The 22,658-nt window shown below is 40.7% G+C and overlaps 2 protein-coding genes across 2 annotated transcripts; both read right to left on the reverse strand.

Annotated features, from left to right (window-relative positions):
* Positions 1 to 4,864: 4,864 nt before the first annotated feature.
* On the reverse strand, positions 4,865 to 8,112 carry LOC117466870 (germinal-center associated nuclear protein-like). Its single transcript, XM_034110353.2, has 4 exons — positions 7,967 to 8,112; positions 6,803 to 7,064; positions 5,601 to 5,698; positions 4,865 to 5,114 (listed from the first exon to the last, which is right to left on the reverse strand). Exons 2-4 carry the CDS (start codon positions 6,984 to 6,986, stop codon positions 5,022 to 5,024), a joined length of 375 nt encoding a protein of 124 aa, XP_033966244.2. The 5' UTR covers positions 6,987 to 7,064; positions 7,967 to 8,112; the 3' UTR covers positions 4,865 to 5,021.
* An 82-nt stretch (positions 8,113 to 8,194) lies between these two features.
* On the reverse strand, positions 8,195 to 22,637 carry LOC117466554 (lanosterol synthase-like). Its single transcript, XM_034109869.2, is given in 26 exon segments — positions 8,195 to 9,105; positions 9,249 to 9,327; positions 10,591 to 10,761; positions 10,894 to 10,974; positions 11,063 to 11,128; positions 12,300 to 12,405; positions 13,062 to 13,158; positions 14,535 to 14,684; positions 14,795 to 14,845; positions 14,946 to 15,017; positions 15,408 to 15,464; positions 15,817 to 15,844; positions 16,002 to 16,099; positions 16,277 to 16,395; positions 17,061 to 17,169; positions 17,727 to 17,810; positions 17,812 to 17,823; positions 17,825 to 17,867; positions 18,609 to 18,705; positions 19,023 to 19,059; positions 19,061 to 19,145; positions 19,312 to 19,316; positions 19,503 to 19,609; positions 20,402 to 20,540; positions 21,191 to 21,359; positions 22,555 to 22,637. Coding segments are annotated over 26 exon segments (2,214 nt in total). The 5' UTR covers positions 22,569 to 22,637; the 3' UTR covers positions 8,195 to 8,967.
* Positions 22,638 to 22,658: the final 21 nt, after the last annotated feature.

Below are 22,658 nucleotides of genomic sequence, written 5' to 3' on the forward strand. Positions count from 1 at the left end.
CGAGGAGTTCTCACCATGGAGAGACATGAGCAGAGACCCAATTGTCCTATCACAAGACGGCTGGGCGGGGCAATGGGCGGGTGTGCCACGAAGTTCTCCAATCAGAGCGCTGCTATAACACACACTACACGTGTGCTCACCTGCTCACACACTGATGGAGACTATTCAATGGCTGAACCTTTAAACTACTGAATGACAACACTTTTACTAATCCGTTTTATTTCTCAGCAGTACAACATTTGGTTCAAACAAGCCACACATTTGAAATACTCAAACACTTTATTTGTTCTATGTATCAGACAAACACACATTGGCATTAAAATTGCAACATCTATGGTACATAATAAAACCAAAAATAAAAATGTTGATCAACAATACACTTTTACAAACAAAGAAAAGACGAAAATGTAATGTGTCCTCAGCTTTCAATGGTTTGCAAAGCCATAGTCATTATTAGTATTTTCCTTCCAATAGTTCATCAGTCATCAACAATGCTCAGCAGACCACTCAGCTTAAGTTTCCAAGCCAGTTCTTCCCCATGACTCGCCACAATCTGTCGCTCAAGTTCCTTAATTCGCCATGACATAGACACACGCGTGGTTTTAGGTGAGTCCACTTTGTCCGACAGATCATCAGGCTCTGAAGGCTGGAAAGTGAAAACAAGGGAACATGCATGATTACGGAAAATCATAACTGAACATTAAAAAAGATTGTAAATGAAACTCTGCAGCCAAAGATAACCACAATGACTGTTTGAAAAAGGACATGACTTGTCCAAGGAGCACAGAGTTAGGTGAAGGGGAATGTACCTGTGTGAGAGGGTAATCGGGGGTCTTGGCTGAGTCCCACACGTGTTATGGTTGGGGGCATGGACAACAGGGTGGAGGAGGGAATGAAAAGCGGTGTGGACAAATGGTCCAAGTTGTCGCCATCCAGCCAGCGCTGAAGCTGCTTCATGCTCCTGTAAACATCAAAACGTAGATTCTAGATTATTTTTGGCAAATAATAATTGCAATAGTTTTAAAGGGGACCTATCATGCAAAATGCACTTTGTGATGTCTCTATACATAAAGATGTGTCCCCGGTGAGTCGGGGAACTCACGCAGCGTCAGAAAATAAAACCCTCTCTCTTTTCCTCCGTACCCAATCTCTAAAAACGGGGAACAACGGAGCTGATCCAGATGTGCGTCCGATATGACATAATATCTGAAATGTGAACCCACGGCACTATCAGAAAGTTGCTACCAGAAACAATGCCCGACTGTTTTGGACGTAATATGGTCGGTGTTACATTAGCATCGCTAACACTCAGAGCTAACCTGTACTGGAGAGCATGTGTGTGAAGAAGCAGGAAGTAAAAAGGAACTCACCTTGTGGTATAACCGGCAAGAGAGAAAGCCTTTGAGCGCCAGACTGTTTCAGAAACAATCCTTGATAATTCATGATATGGCGTTTCATCACCGTAGTATTTAGTTTAGACGGTAGCTGCTGGGTCCCGCATGAGCTCAGACCCCTCCTTTTTATTTTTTTAAAGCTTTATACCCCAAATCAGCACTTTTGAAACAGGAAGTTAAATAGAGGGATATGAGGCGTGGCTAGAACGAGTGATCTGTTTGGTATTTTGAGCAAAACACTTCATCGACATGTTTTTTATATATTTGTATATATATCTGAGACCTATGCTATTGCCTAAAGATAGCATGATAGGTGACCTTTTAAGAATATTCATATTTCATAGTTTATATTCTATAATTCATTACATTCTATTTTGCTGTAAATTACTGCTTTATTTTATTGCTATTTAACTATATTTTATTTCAGGTTCCTTGAAGATTTTTTTGTTTTATATTTTATGTATGCACCACGACATCAAGTCAAATTCCTCGTATGTGTGAACGTACCTGGCAATAAACCCGTTTCTGATTCTGATTCTTTAAGAACTCTTTGTTTAGTTGGTAGAATCCTACTAAACGATCATGGGCAGTGAGCTATGTATATCTATCTCATTGAACCAGATACCTCTCGATACATTTTCTTTAATATATGGGCGTATTCTGCAGATACAACTTCTCGATGCAAGGAAAACCTCTAACAGCAGTGCCGTAGCCTTACCTTTGGCTCGCGGCCTTCTCCCTCTCTAAGCCCTGGAGGACGTTGTGGGCCAGCAGCTCTCCTGCTGTGGGAGTATGGGGTGATGTCCAGAGGGGCTGCTGTTGTCTCAGGGGCCAGACTGTCGAACAACCTCTGTCTGATGGACAGACTGCTGGGGGGGGCACTCGCAGCTGCACCCGCCCTGTGGATGAAGGAGGAGAGAGCCAAGAGGATTGTGATTATGAATCTGGGACGTGGTGACTTGCTACTTCAGAATCAGGGTGTTTGATTTATCCGTGGGTAACATTGGATGTTGTGCTCCGTTTTAACATGAAATAATTAAAAGATGAATAAATGATTAATCTTATTTATATAAGATAGAAAGATTCAAATTAAATAAAGATATGTATACAAAAATAACGGGTTAAAGTAAAATATCCAATAAAAACAAATTCAAATAAAGTATGCAAACAAACATTCATATAAACATTTGAAGTAAAAATGTGCACATTCTATTACTATATACAAAATGTATATGACAACTCCTGTTTATATAATATTAATAATAATACATCATATTTATAAAGCGCTTTTCCCAGTGCTCAAAAACGCTTTACAAGCAATCAGAAAAGAACAACAAAAATAGAAATCCTAATCCAACAGGAAGAAAAGGGCGGGCAGTTGAGGATAAGAGGTTGAAAGTAAGACATGTGCTTTGAAATCTAGAAATGCATAAGCACCTCCAGAAACACTCCTTTGTGCTGACCTACATCAGCCAGTGTGTGAGCACGCGCTGAGCAGATGCACGCTTGCTTCTGTGCAGTGATATAGTTGGAGGGAGTAGTGTGGTAGAAAGAAAGTAGTTCCTATCTGAAACTGCTCACTAAGGTCTTCGGATTATCCCAAGTAACTGGATCATGATTTGAAGGAAAAGACATTGCTCTTGAATTTTTAAGTTATTATTTGTTCTATTAAATTAAAAAGAAGACAGACATGGCTGATTTCTCCCACACTGCGCAACTACCACTGAAACAATCTCGATACATATCAATCACTACAGGTAAATGGAAAACATGTGATTTTTACTATTTGTATTGGTCTCTTGTAGTATGTTCTTACCCTTCCTCCTCTTGCTGCTTCTCTCTGTGTGTTTGTCTGATGACCTCGGTCCATTCCCCAGGGGGCCTGAACCCCTTCAGGGTCTCAATGGGGAGGTAAACCAGGATCTCCCCATCGTCTGTAACAGCATCTAAAACAACAAAACAAATAATGAAGTGTTGTAATACACGTCAGAAATCAAGAGAAGTTCCCGATAGCCTCCCTTCAGAATGTCCTCACCTTCACAGGCGGGGGGTTCGGGATCTGCCAGTCTTTCAGTTTGTGGTCGATGCAGATCACCAGAATGTCGTCCCAAGGGATCTGACTGAAGGTCGGACACGCGTCCCTCGTCGCCACGGTTGGATCTGGAGGTTTGGGTACGGTGACCCTTGACCCTTTCCAGGAGGTTTTCCAGCCGGGACATCAGGAGGGGCTGGCTGCGGCGGGAGACTGGGATCTGAGCGGAGAAGTGGAAGATGGAGGCGCAGAGCTCAGGCCACGAGTCTAGAGAGAGAGGGATAATACAGCAGTGGGGAGGGAGAATAATACAATGATTATTAGGTTACAGTCAAATAGGCCTTTTTGTCGAGAAGGGTTCTTAAATGAGGGAAAGTAGCTAATTGTCGCATGTTCTGTCCTATCCTGTGTTGTAATTGTATTTCTGTTGCTGCTTTTCTAACAGGGATCAATAAAGGTTTTAATTTAAGTGGTGGCCACAATAAGAGCTGTTGGAATTCTGGTTGATAAGGAAATGAGCTACAATGCTTCCTTCATTATTTCCTTTACTATAGGATACACTGGACCATCAGAAGGAAAGAAGATTATGCTGTCCCACAATTCCCTTTAAAAATGATGCATTGTTCGGCTGTTGACGGAAACTACCCATTGTGATAGAAAACCCCAGATCATGTTAGTTATGGTGCTTATTAAGCATTTTCCATTTCATGCCATGGATTGACCAAGTGCTTATTGAACTTTCAACAATGTGTTAAACAAAGAGGCGCACTATGAACATATGAACATAACTATGAACATAATGCTAATTACTGTAAAATGATCAAATAAAGTAAACATTTCGCAGTGTTTACAGATTTGGATGCCGTTTCTTATGTCATACTTGTTTTACATCATTTTTGGATCGGTGATATGCACAGTAGTTGATGTATAGGCCTTACAAGTTTTGTATATTTTGCATAAAGTATTATTTATTGCAATAGTTTCATACAATCATACTACTTGGAAATCAAGAGTGGGACAGCAGGGTGAGTGCGAGCAACCCCCTTTAGTTTCACTTTCCTTTTTACATTTTAATTCCAGTCGTAGAAAGGAAGTTCATATATTTGTCACTGTTGTCCAAGTTTAAAACAGCCCACATTAAACTATAAGAACGCACAGAGATGTATCAAGATGCACCTTTAGTAGTCTTTCTACGGCCGACGCATATCGATAACTAATTACTACGTACTAATGACATAAATACGTTGCCAGTGGAAAAAAACGATTTCTTTTGACAATTCTCTATCTCAGTCACTGACCTGTGGCAGAGATCTGCTCCCACTTGGGCAGCTGCAGGCTGAGGATGGCTTCTCGGAGCCAGGGCCAGGTGCTTGGGAGAGTTCCAGCCCAGATGAGGGACAAAGTCTTGGGATTCCTGCAGGCGAACTCGCCTGGGGGCCAGGAGAGTCTGCTGAGGTCCGGAGACGACACTTTGTCAGCAAGGTGAGCCAGGACAGCGTTGTACAGCTGGATGACAGGCGCTGGCTCCTGGGAGGGGAGAAGGGCAGCGGCGCGATCCTGGTGGTGGGCGTAGACTCTGGGGCTGAACTCACGACTCAGCGCGTCCTCCACCAGCTGCACCAGGGTCTGACAGGAGAGAGGGAGCAGCGGGGGGCACGGGCCAGCAGCCAGCGTGTAGCCTGGCTCAGCTGGAAACACACAGGACACAGAAGTTAGAGAAGATCTGTTTCAAACTATAAAACATCTACATCAGTGATTCCAAACCTGGCTCACAATGAAGGAGGGTCTACTTTATCCACGTTATCACAGATTGCATCCTAAATGTGAACAAAAACTTAGATATATTATAAAACTTTCTCTAAAATGTCTTAAATTGTTTTATGTGACAAATTCTTAGAGACCAGATTGTGCAAAACTGTACAATATTTTAAAAGTCACATTAAAAAGCAGACAAAAAGAGAAATCGAGAGTGTCTCACTACCCCCTCTCTCGCTTTAGTGTATTTAACTCCGTTTTGGTCTCCACCTAGGAACATATCTGGCTCTTCAGTGGCTAAAGGTTCCACAATGTTTAACAGCCATCTTGTTTTTTTTGTTTTTTTAAAACAGCCTCACTATGAAGCCAAAGGCAGCTGCAGATTCAGGTGTCTTCAGGTTTTTATGAAAGTGTGATACCTGTTTGGATCCCTGCAGCTCACTGGTGGTCTCTAGTATGAAGAAGAAGGCGAACTCTGAGATCAGGCCTTCCTGGACCAGCGTGTGCAGCATCAGGGCTGAGGGACAGGGAAAAATCAGGGTTCACACATTTGCTTAAAGTTCACCTATCATGCTATCTTTAGGCAATAGCATCAGGTCTCAGATATATACAAACATATAAAAAACATGTCTATGAAGTGGTTTGCTCAAAATACCAAACAGATCACCCATTCTAGCCATGCCTCATATCCCTCTGTTTCACTTCCTGTTTCAAAAGTGCTGATTTGGGGATAAAGCTTTAAAAAAGAAAAAATGGATAAATAAAAAGGAGGGGGCTGAGCTCATGCGGGACCCGGCAGCTAAACTAAATGCTGCCGTGATGAAACGCCATATCATGGATTATCAAGGATTCTCTGTGAAACAGTCTGGAGCTCAAAGGCTTTCTCTCTTGCTGGTTATACCACAAGGTGAGTTCCTCTTTACTTCCTGCTTCTTCACACACATGCTCTCCAGTACAGGTTAGCTCTGAGTGTTAGCGATGCTAATGTAAACACCGACCATATTACGTCCAGAACAGTCGGGCATTGTTTCTGATAGCAACGTTTCTGATTGGGCCGTGGGTCCACATTTCAGATATTACGTCATATCGGACGCACATCTGGATCAGCTCCGTTGTTCCCCGTTTTTAGAGATTTGGGTACGGAGGAAAAGAGAGAGGGTTTTGTTTTCTGACGCTGCGTGAGTTCCCCGACTCACCGGGGACACATCTTTATGTATAGAGACATCACAAAGTGCATTTTGCATGATAGGTCCCCTTCAGCTGCTGTTACATAACTACTAGCTGATAGAAAATGGAACTTAAATGGTCGCAAACAAATGGAACCACCTGCATTTCATTAATGGCTTATTGAATATCCCAGGTTGTGTTTGCACTAGTGACCATAACTGTCTCCCTATCACATCTCTACGGACATTTTTGGCTTTTAAATGTTTCTACAAAAATGATATATAATTTACAAAATAATTACAACTTTATGAAAAATAAGTTTCAAATAAAATAAATAATGAATTGAAGTCTCACGGTAAGAGTTTGAAATTAGTATAACACTACAGAATGAGTTTTAAGGATTAACTTAAAACCATGAACATCTGTTTATGAAATTGTGATCATTACTAATTACCTTCTTCGATTTCCTGTGTGTCCCCGGGGCCCCCGGCCGGCTCTGGCACCAGGACGGCCAGAGGCAGCGGGCAGTGCCAGCTCCCTTTGGCCTGCTGGAGCTGTTTGAGCTGCAGCAGGGCGGAGAGCAGGGGGATGTCCTGCTCCTCCTGCTCCGTGAGGGGCATGGCGGGGAGCAGCATCATCAGAGCGGCTGTCCCCTGAAGCTCACTGAGCCCCTCTGCTTTGGACAGGCCGTCCTCAGACAGAGGGCCCCGGGACGCCTGGAAGACACACCAAAAGACGGGTCAGAAAACTTGAGCGACTACGCAAGGTACTTCATGTTATTATCCATCTAAACAAGAGATATATGTATAGAAATATGGCCGGCTGTAGCTCAAGTGTTGAATGAGCCTCTACCAATCAGAGAGGCAGTGGTTTGTTCCCTATCCCCTGTAGTGAACATGTCAAAGTGTCCTTGGATCAGATACTTAACCCCTATTTTCTCCAAATATCCCAAAATAGCTACAATTTTGCTGTCGTACATGTCATTTCATATAGGTAAAGCACAAACACGTTTCTCAATACCATCGTGAGTGTTTACAGAGTCTCAATTATAGTGAAATATATCTGTAAGCTTATCTTTTTTAAACCAACCTATAAAAGGGGCCCTATTTATTCAGTTTCAGGTTCATATCAGTATGTAGTGTCTCTCCTGGGACGTGTCTCCATGCTTTAATGTTCAAAAAGATCTTTATTTTTCTCATACTGCCTGTGCTGCAGCACCTCTTTTCACCCTCTGTCTGAAACCAGAGCCCAGTCTGCTCTGATTGGATAGCTGACGGCTCTGTTGTGGTTGGTCAACCGCTTAGAGATGTCCCGCCTCTTAGCCTTTCACGTAAAATGTGTTGGAGCACTAGCCAAAAGAAGCGCGAGTGTTATGTAGTGATGTCATTTAGGATTTTAACCTCGCAGACCATTTACATGCACTAAAATCTATATTAATACACGACAAGAATGATAAAACCCTAAAAGCCTAGGGCCTCGTTAAAATCCATTAAAGAAAAATAACTTGACTTTAGAATGTACTTTGTCAGTACACTTCATTTATTTATAATGTGTTGGCTTAAGTAACAGTTATGGCTTTTGTTTTCTCGAGAGCAGCCGTCTGTCAGCAGGATCTCACCTTGATGCTGATGTGAACTTTGTGGTGTGTTCTCCTCGATCCTGGAGTGTGTTGGTGACACAGAGGGTCTGTAGTGCGCCGTCCAGCTGCTCGTCCCTCCCCTCTGAGTCTTTACCCCCACCCAGCTTCACCTCCAGCCAGTCAGACAGGATCCTGAAGGCAACACAACCGGAGAGACACACACGGAATTGTTTTTAGTGGTCAAAGGGCAACTCATTTGCTCTTCACAGAATACATAAGGGTTTGAAATGGCAGAGTAGCCTATACATTAGAAACAGAGAAGACATTCTTTAAGGGCTCTGTTGAGGTGACGCAATGCACACATTAAAGTTAAAGAACCAGACTGAAATGCTTCCTTCACTAAAAGAAAAAAAAGGTTCTGCTCTGTCAACCTACTCACTACTTAAAACATCGCTGTCACACTCAAAACATCAATACAATTAAAAAACATTGATCAGCTACATGCGTTCTGAGGAATTGCTCAAATATCCATACAGTGTATGCACTACAGTTTGATAATGTTCTTAGCACAAACAACAAAATATCACATGGTCGAGCACATTCATTGAGAACACATCAAGTCATGATTATACTATAGTAGAAAAAGTATTTATTCTCAATGGAAATGCTGGGAAGTGGCAGGGATTTCAGGCAACATAGACCTACAGGTTCAAAGCACATCCTTGGATAGCAGCAGGCTATTACAACACGATTGTAGGGAGTCCCTGTTGGAAAAGCATTGCTGGAATGTCAACACAGAAAGTAATTAAAAGATTGAAATGTGTTTCTGTTTCCTTATCAGATAGATTAAACTCTGAGAACACAGCAGAAGTTTTCAAACGTCAATGAAGGTGAGAAATGGGCATAAAACCTATAGGCTGACAAATAAAACGACCATTTTCAATGATGGTCTGAACTTCATGGCTGTTGTGGTATTTGCTTTCAAGGCATTCAGTTTTCTTATTGTGGCACATAGTCGGATACGTTTTAAATACAATTATTCACAGCTTGAACTTTCCAGCCAATGGACTGCTGGGATAAAGTGTTGAGAAGCGGCCGAGGGTCCAGACTGTGAAGACGTTTCTGTAGGAGGTGTAGCTGATGGCACAGCTCTTGTTGAACACACCTGCAATATTCTCCTGGAGAGGACAATAAAAAAACATAATAAACGTCTCATTATATTTCATTCTTTCATGGATTGATTTGTTATGAGTTGTGATATTACTGGTATAAGCTTAGTGAAAGCAGTGTATATGAAGATGTATGTGACTCATTGACCCACCTGTGGCCAGTCTCCATTGGGCAGCTGGTTGTCAATCAGAAGCTGCACTCCTCTCTCAATGGCCCGCCTATCGGGATGCCTGGTTATGCACACAAGAGGGTTGAAATGAATGACTTTTGTTTGGATTCAGTTCAATTTGATTACATTTGACTATTGACTGAAAGTTCTGTTTGTAGCATAGCACATTAAAGAGCACAGCATGCATGCAATCAAAGGCAACACCTAATAAACAAAAGCAAAACCAATCAAAGAAGAGTTGAATTTCACTTATTTGAAGATGGCAGATGAGAAAGGAAAAACTGGGGTTTATTCATTTTTTTTATCGTGCAGGAATGCTGATATAAAAAAAGGATAATTCTGAATAAGATCTGATCCATTTTAAATTGATCATTAACCGTTAACTAGCAAGATAAGTGCAGAGTTGAGTTGCCGTTGTTGAAGTGCCTAAAAAACCCACGGCTGCAAATATCACCCATCTGGGGTTCCTCAAGGCTCTATTTCTGGACCTGTGTTCTTTTATTTGCTGCCACTTGAAAAGTCCTCAGAAAACACAGGATTATTTGTCTTAGCTATGCTGATGATACACAACTTTACTTGTCTGTATTACTAAATAATATCAGCCCTAAAGATTTCCTGGTTAAATGCATTTATCAGAGCAAACGATCCAGAGAGAGATTTGCCTAATTACTCATTAACTAATTATCAGCGCTAGATGTCAAGTTCCTAGGAAAAAGTTTCAGATCTGAATTGGCATTCTGAATTTCACATCAGTAATGCTACAAAAAGGTATTTTTTAACACCTTAGAAATATTGCTAACATTCAACTGTTTCTCTCCCAGACAGAAACTGAGAGAGTAGATAACTGGTTTGGTCACTTTCTGGCCTTTCTAAGTTATCTATACATAGGTTTCAGATCTTGCAGAATGCAGCAGCAAGTTTAATAACTAAGACCAGAAACATTTCACCTATCCTAATTTTTTTCATTGGTTTTCCCTCAACTTTAGAATAGATGTTAAGATCCTTTTATATTAGTGTTCAAACCACTGGATGGACTAGTGCCTGAATACTTTTAGCATTTAGTGTCTATGGACCTCGCCTCCAGAATAACTACATTTTGAGACATATCTTTTTTCCATAGCATTCTCTTATTCTTAATACACTAAACATATCTCAATGGGATTTTTTACCTGGATAAATAAAGGCTACAAACAAACAAATATTGTAATCGTATCTATCCTACCCCTTACTGTGCTATGTGAATTGTACTGTGGTATTTTCCACACACTGTATACATGCGGTTACAGCGTAACCACCAAGCCTCTGAGTTGTCACGCTGCTTTACCCGACAGCCATGAGGCCTAACAAAGCCCAGCAGGTGTTGTGGATCTGGGCACTGCTGCTCTGGACGTAGCACCGCTGCTCGCATGATTCAAAGTCCTCCCCCCAGCCTCCGTCTGTCATCTGCCGGTCCAGCAGGAACTGACAAGCCTTCTGCACCTCCTCGCACACATGGCTGGAAACAGAGGCACAGCAGGGTGATTAAGTATGTAGATAAGAGAGGATGGATGTCACAATGTCAGGTGAAGGAGCACAGTGTGGCTGTTTGTTAAAGTGATACTAATTGTTCAGTGTTTGGGAAACGTACTCATCCTGATAGACGTGACCCATACAGGCAAAGGCTTCAAGGCCGAACCATATTCCATATGTGAAGCACACTCCCCAGGACCTAAGAATAAGCAAATCATTTATTTCATTAAACATGAACAGTCAATTAGTTAGGATATCCCGTAGTAAAAAAGGAATTGTAGTCTCACCCTTCCCATGATCCATCAGGCCTCTGCACCTTCCTGCAGTACTCCAGTCCTTCTCGTAGAGTGGACCTGAGAAACAAATCAATAAACAACAGAGATCTTGCCCCTCTCATACTGAGTTTCAAAGATTCCTCTGAAACTTAAACAGGAGAATTGATTTTGAAGAATGTGCTTGTGTGAGCATATCTTTTTTCCCAGTATAATGGATCTCTGCCTTGTTTTTAAATCACTTTCAGACTTATGAACTGAATTTAGCCATCTTAGTTTGAAGCTTTTTACAAGTTAATGTATGTTTTACTCATTCTGTCCGATGAGAAGGGTAGCTTTGTACCGGTATTGAGGATACAAATCTAATTCATGGATATTATGTTGGTGATACATACAGTATATGATAATATCATGTAACTAATTGTGCCTCTTAAAGGTGGGGAAGGTAAGTTTGAGAAACCGGCTCGAGATACACTTTTTGTTATATTCCATGGAGTACTCTTAACATCCCGATAGCAATGAATATCCATAAAAAAATGTATCTGTGGAAGCCGTGGCGCTGTAAAAAGCACGACCAATCATTTTAGCCGGCCCGGCTAAAGTAACTGGATGGCCTACCTGCCTGTCAGCCTTCCATCGGGGCACAAACTTATCTCGTGCCCTCATTGGTCGTGTGCGCGTTCGTGTGTGTTGGAGGAGGGGCTCTGTGAGGAAGTGGCAGATTTGTTCCGGCTGTGTAATTTCAACTTCTAGCGCACTCGAGCCGGTTTCTCTAAAATTACCTACCCCACCTTTAAATGTAGAATTATGGTTGCAGACTCGTATTTCCTTCAAAACGCACAATAAACAAAGTTAAAGATGAATTTGACAGATTGGATTTCTATTACTTCTTTTTTTCTGTAGATATGGTGCTAATATCTTATTTTCAATATGTTGTGCAAGTCAAGCATTTATGAGGAACTGAGTAAATAAAATGGATAAAGTATGTGTGTAGAATGTAATTAAAAAATGTAAGTATATTGTATTTTATTTAATAGTAAGTAGGCCTATGACAGTGTTCTGTATACTTCATATTGTTTACTCTGAAGACACTAGAGATATTTACAATTCTAATGTTGATATGTATGTATTTACTGTTTATGTTTATTTATATTTTATTATATTTTCAACTCCTGTGCAATGCTCTGTAACAAAACAGTTCCTCAACTTGGGATCAATCAAGCTTGTCCCATTCCATCTTCTATCAGTATACCTCATCTCCTCTGCACGGTGTTCTGGGTAGGCCTTCTGGAAGTGCCTGAGAGCCTGCATCACTGCAGAGGTACACTCCACATAGGTGTAATCGATCATGATGTCACCTGTGTGGGAGGCGAGAACACGCAGAGCTGCTTAAAACATCCCATTTCACAACACTCACTGCATCCTCCTTTAAACATCTCTTTAAAATGCCATTACATTGCACCATATCAGCAGGGCACGGGAAAGGTGTGAACAGATTTGGGATGTTGAAAGGGGATGGAAATGTCACGTTTAAATGTGGCTTGCTGTTTGTTCCCATGTTTCACATCTGCATATTTGCAGGTTGTGTAACCACGGAGGAGTTCATAGGCACCATGACGCTGTTATGACGCAAACCTTCTTTGTGTTTCCAAGAACTCTGTGACCTTTAACGTCTTTCCTTGTGAATCGCCAAACAATGGATTTATAATGATATCAAATCTAATCGATAGAGTTGTTTTTCTTTTAAGCCTGAACATGTCTTGCGGTTAACATATGGGTTCAGAGAGTATGAATCAGAATCTGTACCGCAACGAGGACATTTACATTATAACAACAGCAGGAGTATAGTGCAGATAAAGTCAAGAGAATAGACTTGCATACTAAAACAGCATTTATAAAAAAAGGGACGATATCAAATGATAGAAATAGCTGGTAGTGTTAACTACATACGGAACAGACTGTAAGTAAACATGTGAATGACCCAAGGTATATTGCACATGAGCAGCAGACCTACCGAACACCTCGGAGGGGTTGAGCAGCTCCAGCAGCCTCCCTCCTCTCTTAGTTTCATACGTGGCAAATCCTCCGTCAGAGTTTCTCATGCTCAGCAGCTTCAAGGAGGAGATAGACAAATGGTGAAGGAGCTGTGATACGCTAACATCGCAGAAGAAACATTTACAAATCCTTCTCGTCATTGTAATGAATTGAATGATTAAAGAACTCCCTGAAATGGACCTCACCGTTTCTTAACCTTGATTAAGGTCAATACATAATGCACCTTAGCTGAGCATCTGTCTGCCTGCCTCAATCCTGTTATTGTGTCCTCACTCTGCTAGTGTATGACACAAGCTAACAGGTGGGGTAGGTTAAGGTAAGTAGCTAGCATTTCAGCTAATTCATTGCTTTACCTTCTAACCTTTGAACATTCTAAATAAACCTGTCTATCCATATGTTTGCTGTTATCTTACTGTTGGAGCCAATTTGCTTTGGGTTGTGCACGGGGTTGGTCTATGTGTGTGTGAATTCGTACTCATCACGGGAGGTAAGTAACCTATATATGTGGGCACGGTGATCAGCTGGGATGGGAGGTTAGGGAGCCACGCGTTTTTCAACCGCGTTGACCGTGATTGTTTGTGTCTGAGTGTGTGCGTGGTCGTTATGTTTTAAACAATATTTCAGATACGTGACGTGAGTCTTAAAAGAACATTTTAACTGTGGTCAAGTAAATAAAGCATTACAAATGACGTCATGGTGCACTGAGTCTCAAGATATATTCATATTGGAATTGGCACCAGTGCAGTATCTTCAAGTTATTCACACCTAATGTATATTATGGTGTTGTTTATGCCTCAGGCAGCACAAGTCTGGACGCTGCATGGTGGTAACACCTCTGCCTGCCTATCTGCCATGTTAACAGTGTCTTTAGTTTCGGTATAGCATTGTGTGGGTCTGGGTGAACCCTGACTACTATCATGCAGTATGTGTCCCGTGAGTTAGGAGGTAGAGCTGTCTTCCGTTAATTGGAAGTGTAAGGTGGGGCCTCTTCTTCCTCCAGAGTCTATATGAACGTGTTAATGCTGACTTGTATATGGAGAGCACTTTTAGGGATTGTAAAGACTGGAACCATTTTAGATAAATGTGGCCCATGTGCCAAGAGTTATAATGGATTTAATTTATCATCATCTCCAGAATGCATGATGAATTCATTCATTATGTTAAACAAGTGAGATACTGTCAGGATTGCAAAACGACAGTTCACAGAAGCATGCACCTGGCTGCACTGAGTTCACCTTCAACACAATGAGAAACAGTTACCTCACACTCTGCATAGCTTCACACATAATGTTAGAGATGACAGTGGTATTAATTAATGGGAAGAAAATGCGTATTGATCAGTGTTACCAAAAGATACATTATTTTTCTTTTTAGACAACACTAGCAATAAGACTTAAGGAATGAATGAGTGATGGATGGACTGCAGACGCACCACATTGACAGCATCACACAGGCGCTCTGAGGGGAGTGGCTGGCTGATGGAGGGGCAGAGCTCCTGCAGCAGCATCACTGACTTCAGACCCTCCGCGGTGCAGTCAGCCACGATCCAGCCACAGTCCCGGGTACTGAAGGGGAAACCGCCCTGATGAAGAACAACAAAGGGATAACACTTGTTGCACACACATGCCAACAGGCTAGGAAATTCACTTTTGTCAGAGGCCATTCTTGCTGTCTTTTCACGTGTTATAATACCTTGTTCATCTGTCTGTAGTACTTCTGATACTCTGCAGGATTTTCAGGTATCTGTTAAAAGCGGAAGTCAATTGAATTCATATGAACACGTTTTTAAGCAGGAAAACAACTTAAATCAGCACGAGCATGTGTTTAATGATGTTGGTGGCACCTGTGTGACGGTGAGAAACTGATGCGCATCTCGGAGGCACCCGGCTAACGCGGAGTCCTTCTGGGCTCCTGCCTGAGAATCCCCAATAAACAACTCATTATAGTCAGATACTGCTTTAGGAAACACCTCAACAAGGTCTGCATGACAAATTGACCAAAGATCTAGTATTTATTGTGATATTTAAATGTTCAGAAATACGAGTTGTAAGTGCAGTTTGTTTGTTTCTGGCTCAGAAAGTTGCCGTGACAACAACGTTCTGCTTTACCAGGGAATTGTATATCTATGAAAAATGACACGAGGGATCCCACTGGGCCCAACGCAGTTTTAGTCAAGTGGTGCATGTTTGTCTAGGCCATCCAGAAACATGTTTTGATGTTGTCTTAATTGCTCTGGTTATACATAGTTATCTTCTGTCCCTAGCTTTTATTGTGGTACACATTCTACTACTTCAAGGTGTGTTACCTCAAGGAAGGCCTGTACAGCAAAACAAGTATCCCAGAGTTGAGATCCGTTGGTCCCCTACGCAAGAGAAAAAGGAGAAAGTGGTCAAACGCTCAAGTTAAACTTGAACTAAAACTATTTCTGCAGGATAAAACACAAAGTATGGAACCAGCAAGTAAATAAAAAGAAAGTAATTGAAGGGTAAAAAGTTGATTTGAGTTTTAACAATGTTTTAAGTCCATCCATATGTTTCCATCAATCAACTGACTAACCGGCTAAGCAGTATTTTTACCAAGAGCTCCCACTGAGCGGCTCAACCGTTCCTAAACATGAGCATTCATCTCGAGACACCCGTATCATTGGACTCAATACAGCTTCAAAACTAACCCTCACTCCCAATATAGAAAAGGAACAGAACACTAACTCTCACCTGCATTTTCATTCCATCTAATCCCAACCTGGAACACAGAGAATGTAATGTTAGTTTTTAGGGATCGGACAGTTTTTAATATAACATTTATAGGCATACACATAAACACCTTATTCTGATCAGCTGTGGAACAGAAGTGTGTTTAGTGAGTAAAACAGTTCTAAGAGATGGACTGACTGACTGACCAAAGGTAGTCTGGGATCCGAGACACATGCTCCTGAAAGACCGGAGAGGAGGGCCCGTCCACATACCAGCGAACCAGCATGTTGATGGTCTTGGAGATCTGAAGACAACAATGAAATACTCCATTTTCACCCCCTCTATCTCTTTTGAAATGTCAGCTCATAAACGGTGATCCGAACACTATTAGAAATAAGTTAGTGTTTTTGATCCTGTGTCAAGCATACACATATCTAATACTCTATGCAATCTGTGTTTGGTGTATCTGTGTATACACTACCGGTCCAATGCTGATGCACTTGGTGAAACGGTCGTCGGCCTCGATGTGTTCATACAGTTCTTTGACAGCCTTTTCTCTCAGCACGGTGCTGTGATGGGCTTCATACACATTCAGCACCACTGCAGGGACAGAGTCACACGGTTAGGGGGTCATTTACAGAGCAACTCCCATTAAAAACACTTCCTCATTTATCAGTCTGAAAACACATCTTGCCAGGAATATGCCAAATATTTTCATTCCCTGTATTATTACTAACTTGAGTGCATTGCTTAGCTCGGCAATATAATAAGGAATCATTCTGTAAATGTTCATTGTTATGCGGATGAACTATATTTATCCATCAAGCCTGATAATCCAATCATCAAAATAAAATTCAAGGCTGCCTCACGGACTTGAGGGGGTCGTATCGTCATACTGATATTCTGTACAAACTGTGAAGTCCACTGAGACAAATGTAACATTGTGATATTGGGCTATAAATAAACATCGATCGATTGACTGAGATGCAAGTGAGAAGAATTTAACATCTGGTAATCTATTTTCTAAGTCTGATATCAATTGTATTTATGGCTGTGGTGGAAAGTAAAAAGGTGCTAAAGTAGGTTACTAAAGTTTGTACTTTAGTCTTTTTTTAAATTATTTTATTTGTATTTATTTATTTGTATTCCTTTGTATGCTAAAAAGGTGTTGAATCAGCTACCCATGGTAGTTTTAATGGAAAGGGTCATTGCGTGCTTGTGTAGGCGTTGGTTTATTATTGCTGCCCAGTGTGAATGACGCTTACTGTAGGCGACGTCGAGCATCGTGCTGTGAGGGGTGTACATGTCACATGATGCCACATTGTTCCTCTGAGCAGGCCAGTTGATGGTGGCATAGTCCCTGACATAAAGCTCCTAGAAAAGACAACGAGCAATTTGTTTGTATATGTGAATAAACATATTGCGAGTGTACATATATTTCTTGTGATCATCTTACTGTATATCTAAATAAAAAGTGGTTTATATCTTATTTCACACCAAGACGTCTAAATAACTGTTTGAGTGTCAACTCAAAAGAAGTCCTTAGAATAAAGAAAGCCTTATCACAATCTTCAGAGGCAGGATTTTGAAATATGCGAACAATGAGCCACAAGGAACTGTTTTGTTCCACTTTGTTTTGTCATGGTTTTCTTGCGTAGCATAAATAAACCGCATCCGCATTTCGTTAAGTAACCCTGTCTTACAGAATGACAGAGAAGGATTCCTTTAATCCTTGTATAAAGACAACGTTCGCACTGGTAAGTACTGACAACAACAACAACATGACATGATATACTTTTAACTACCATTGAAAACAAAAAGTCAGCTTGTAAATTATTGAATACCTTAACTAACTAAATACATTTGCAACAATTGTGCTGACATTTGAATAATGATTAGAGCCCCCTGGTGGAGGAGAAAGGGTCCTGCACCTGTCGGAGGCTGAGGACCAGCGGGTCCTCCTCTGCAGACAGCCTCACAACAGCGTAGCAGTAGCTCATGGTGAGGTACACCTGGGCGGCAGTGACAACCACAGGGTGGAGGGGTGGGCAGGCATCCAAGAGGGGAACAGCCTGAGACAGATTACATCATTAAAACGATCGGAAGGTTGCGAGTTCAAATCCTGCCTGGAACACCACCACTAGTGTGCCCTTGAGTAAGGCACTTAGCCCTCGGTTACTCCGGGGGAGAATGTCCCTGTAAGTGGTCATTGCAAGTCGCTCTGGAATAAAGGCGTCCTGCTAAAGGCCTAAATTGTAAATTATTTTCTGGGAGAATAAACCCCACAGATCCTCAACTCTCCGGTGTTTCACATCACTAACAACGCAACAGAGCAACAAGAACTTGTCTAGTAGCCATGAACTCGCTTGTAAACTTTGTCACCCCACGGTGTTAAATGAGAAACAAAAAGGACCCTTTCTTCTCCACTTCTTTGATAGTATGTCTCCACCTGCTGACAAACCTGTACACTGTTTGTGATATATTTTGATCATTATTTAAAAAAAAACGTTTTAATGTGTTTTGCAACCTGTAAATATGTCAAAACAAATGCATCCCTTTATGGCTACAGCCCTTTCTTAGGGGAGCATGTGTTTTTTGATGTGAAATAACGGTAGTATTTTGTGTGATATGTTGCATTATTTTGTCTGCATGAAGAACGGAGATGAAGAGAGGATGCAATTTTCAGTGAATGAAATCTCCTTTTAGTTGTTTAGCGACAGAAAAGTATTTACCTACTTGACCTACCAAACCTGAACTGTCACCTTAGCATGCCTGGTGGGTATGAGAGGACATTATGGGATGCTAGAACTCACCACATCTCTGGCAGCAGTGTGTTCATTCCTTCCCAACTGTACACATTTAAAATGGCCAACCAGAAGTTACCCCATGAGGGAATCCCCACAGCGCCACCTGTAGAAAAATAAAAAACCTTCAGTATTCAACTACCAACATAAATAACTGACATGGTTAATAGCAGTCTATCAATATGAGTTTACAATGGCTGCTGGCTATACTGTGTATTGCTCAAATATAGTTACTGTATTCCAAATTATTTTTTGCCTCTTTTAAAATACGACAATTCAATAATAACCAATGAGACATAAAATAGCTATGGACTTGCATTTATATAACTATTTGTCCAGTCTCTGAGATGTACAAATATAAAGATATAATTATATATGAGACGATAACTGACATTGTGTTTTAGGGATGATTCCACTTCCCACCTTTGCTGTGCAGGTTGTTCCTGGCTCGAATCATGTCCTGGATCATCAGGCTCTACTCCCAGAATCCTGAGTGAGATGTAGCTCAGCGCTGTGCCAAACACAGTGGACTTATCTTCAATGTGTCTGAAACAAAAACACATCAACAATAATACATATATTTCAGAGAGTCTAACCATGAATTGTAGAGCTTTGTCTCAGCAGTGGGAAAGAATGGGCACTTCCTGTAACAGTTTATTAACAAGTAGGGTGCAAAAGCTTATATAAAAACATTATATTTCACGATGAAGACAGACCCTATAATGGAAATTGACAGACTATGATAGATTATTGACAACAATTCCCCTTTAATGAAATGGTACTAGGCAAAGCGCAATAACCCTTTGCCCAACTGCAGTTCACTGACACGTGACCTCATGCTGAAGTAAAGCACTGAATGAGATGGCATGTCAAATGCATATATAGATATTTGTACTTACAGACCCAGCCTCCGTCTGCTAGCTGCACAGAGCGCAGGTACCCCGTCACCCATCTCTTTCTGCCAGGCAGAGGGCAGAGGGATCTAGCAATATGGCAGGTGATCAGGAGACCTGAGCACAGACATGAACATCAATACAGTGACGGAGAGACACACAAGAACACAAACACAGGTGTCATAAAATCACCTGCCTGCATTTTATTTAGTGTTATAACGTAACAAAAACATATCCTCTGATATATTTTCTAAGTATGATTCTAATCGTTTTTTTCTCTCCTTTTTATTTAGAGCAGATAAAAACATCCATATGTTTGTTGTTGTAACACTTATTTCAACCACTAGAGGCTTAAGAGCACCACTATCCTGTATTCTAAATAGGAATACAAACTTTAATGTTTCCCTATTTGAAGATGAATCCAGATTAAAATACCTTCTAGACAAAAAGTATAATTACTGCTGTAATGAAATTACTATTTTCACTGACAGATGAAATATTAACAGAAAATGTTTAACATGCTAATCACAAAGTACGTTTGGGATCAGACTTGGAAAATTGATCACCAGAATCAGAATTTGGACAGTTGCTTCATTTAAGAAATACAATAAAATATTAAAACAAACATAATCAAATAAAGTAAAAAATGTATAATAAGAGATATTTGTCATCATTACATCATTACATACCACACAGATAATTTCTTTTTTACAATGTGTTCTATCATTTTCAAAAATCATCTCCCCTGATGTCCTCAGTTTTCTGTCTGGCACATAACAAGATTACAAGGCCACATGATAAACCATGTGGCTTTAACTGAAATGTATCTCTTACAGGAAAAGTCACAGGAAAGCTGCTGAAGAGAAAAGTGTCACATATAGGGACCTGGAGGACGACGATTTGGTTTACCTGGCAGAAGGAAAAGGGGTCCGCCGTAGTCCCCCGCCCAGTGACCGTCCTCGGCCTGCAGCTGGCTGTAGAAGTGCATTCCTTTCAGAGCGGCCTCTACAGCCGTGTGGGCAGCCGGGGACTCGGACACAAACTGACTCTGCGGAGAAGAACACCTGAATTAACACCAGTTTCAAGCGATACATTTCAGGGGTCTTTCAACCACTTTGGCAGCTATTGACAGGAACCAATACAAGTTGTTATTCTATCTAGTACTGTTTTGGTACGAAAACAAGGAAGCTCTCAGAAGTCTACTCGTTCCTTGCTTGCTGTGAAGGACATCTCCAGGGCTACACCTGAATTCATAAGCTATTTCAACTAGGGCTGCACACATTTATACACATGTTATCAATATGGACATGTACAATATCCAAATCTCAGGATCTGCAATATTTGCTAAAGGCAAAATATGTAAACATCTTCTTAAAAGAACACACAACACATCATTTTAATATATTTATCAAAAAATAATGGGTAGAATGTTTCAGAAATGATAACTTCCTATTGTATATAGCAGATCAAAAATAATTGCATTTAGTTATTTTTTACAACTGGTGCAGCTCTAATTAAAATGTTTCATTGTCACTGTATACTACCATATTTGAGTGTCTCTGTTGTATACTGTTGTAGAAACTGTCAAGAAATAATCAACCTAAATGAACCCAGAGTGCAATGCACAACGCATAACAATCACAAACCCAGCAGCCTTTCGTGCCATTTAAAACAAGAAAATAAATATTCAAAGTCTACCGTGTCCAGGCCTAGAGAATGTGCCTCCAGCATGGTCTGCTCTCTGTCGGGGGGGTCCTGGTCTTCCACATAGTGCCATGTCTGCCGGCCCCCCACACTACTCAGCCTCCAGCGGCTCAGGTCAGTGGCTGGCTCCGTCCTGTACGGCCCCCCCCTCCTCCGCAGGTGCCTAACAGATACAGGAAACATTTTAATGATGGACTATCTAACGGTTTAGTATACTACTAGATTCTTCTACTATATTTATTAGTTTAACGTCTCACTAAATACAAATGGTTACTCTAATGCTGTGATATATGATGTATTTTCCTGGTTTTAAAAGCTGCATTAACCTTTTCTGAAATTACAGTTTGGTAACCTGTTTTATTATTGACTTTGACCCACTTAATCATTTCATCCAAATTACTAATTATTATTTATCAAAACCTTTTTTGTGAAAATATTTAGTGAAAGTATCAAAGGTCAACCCCTAACATTTAGTCACAATACACATTTGGTCAGATACATCATGATACTTGATTTGTGTTATCTCCTTACCTACTGCACTCAGCTAGTCATCAGAGTAAATATAGATGTGTTCATAACTTTGTACACATCATGTCTGATACAATATCAAAAAGCGTGTTTGAACCTATATACAAGCTTACAATTGGCCTGTATTGTATTGCTGTATTTGAAGTGTTGAATAATTTGATGTTGCATTATATTGCATTATTAGAAGTGGGAATCTTCACACTGTTTTAAACATAACTTAAGTCAGTGATCTGTTGGACAATACAGGTATGAGATCCTGTCAGATGGGAACAAGCAATTAAACATAAAGGAACATTGGCATGCCATGTAAGCAGCTATACTTTTGCAGCTGGTAACAATTAATCATATCGGCTACTATATTATATCATATAACTACATAACATAGATTTTTTTAATAAGCAGAATAAAAAAGTATATATATATATTTCCCACTTAAAGAGAGTAAAAAAAGTAGCATCAATTATATGTACTCTTTTCCACTTCTGCATTGAAAATATGCAGTGCATTTTCCAACTAGTTGAGGAAAAAGCACAACTAACGTCGGGTTGTCCAATCTGAGTTATTCTTTTCATGAGAGAATTACTTCATGGTCATTTCGGCCAATTTGACACGAGCCAACTAACTGCATTATTTGCTTTAAAGAACGCGCTCATCCAGGGAAAGATCCTCAGTGATAGAAAAACGATACAACATTTTACAGCACTGTGGTATCTACGATTTAGTCTTTCATACTAAGCTAACAGGTTCTGTCAAGCTGTTGACCCTCCATCCCTTTCAAAACGCAAGTAGTTTCGGCGACACTATCTATTAAATAAAACTAAAATACTTACGTTCCCTCCGTCATGTTTGACAGTAGAATTGAATCCTCCGCTGAACTTTATAAATGAACTTATTTTCAGGTGCTCTGGAAAGCTCTGCCCATTTTGCACTTTCA

This window comes from Pseudochaenichthys georgianus, chromosome 21 (assembly GCF_902827115.2).
Source record: "Pseudochaenichthys georgianus chromosome 21, fPseGeo1.2, whole genome shotgun sequence".
Taxonomy (NCBI): Eukaryota; Metazoa; Chordata; class Actinopteri; order Perciformes; family Channichthyidae; genus Pseudochaenichthys; species Pseudochaenichthys georgianus.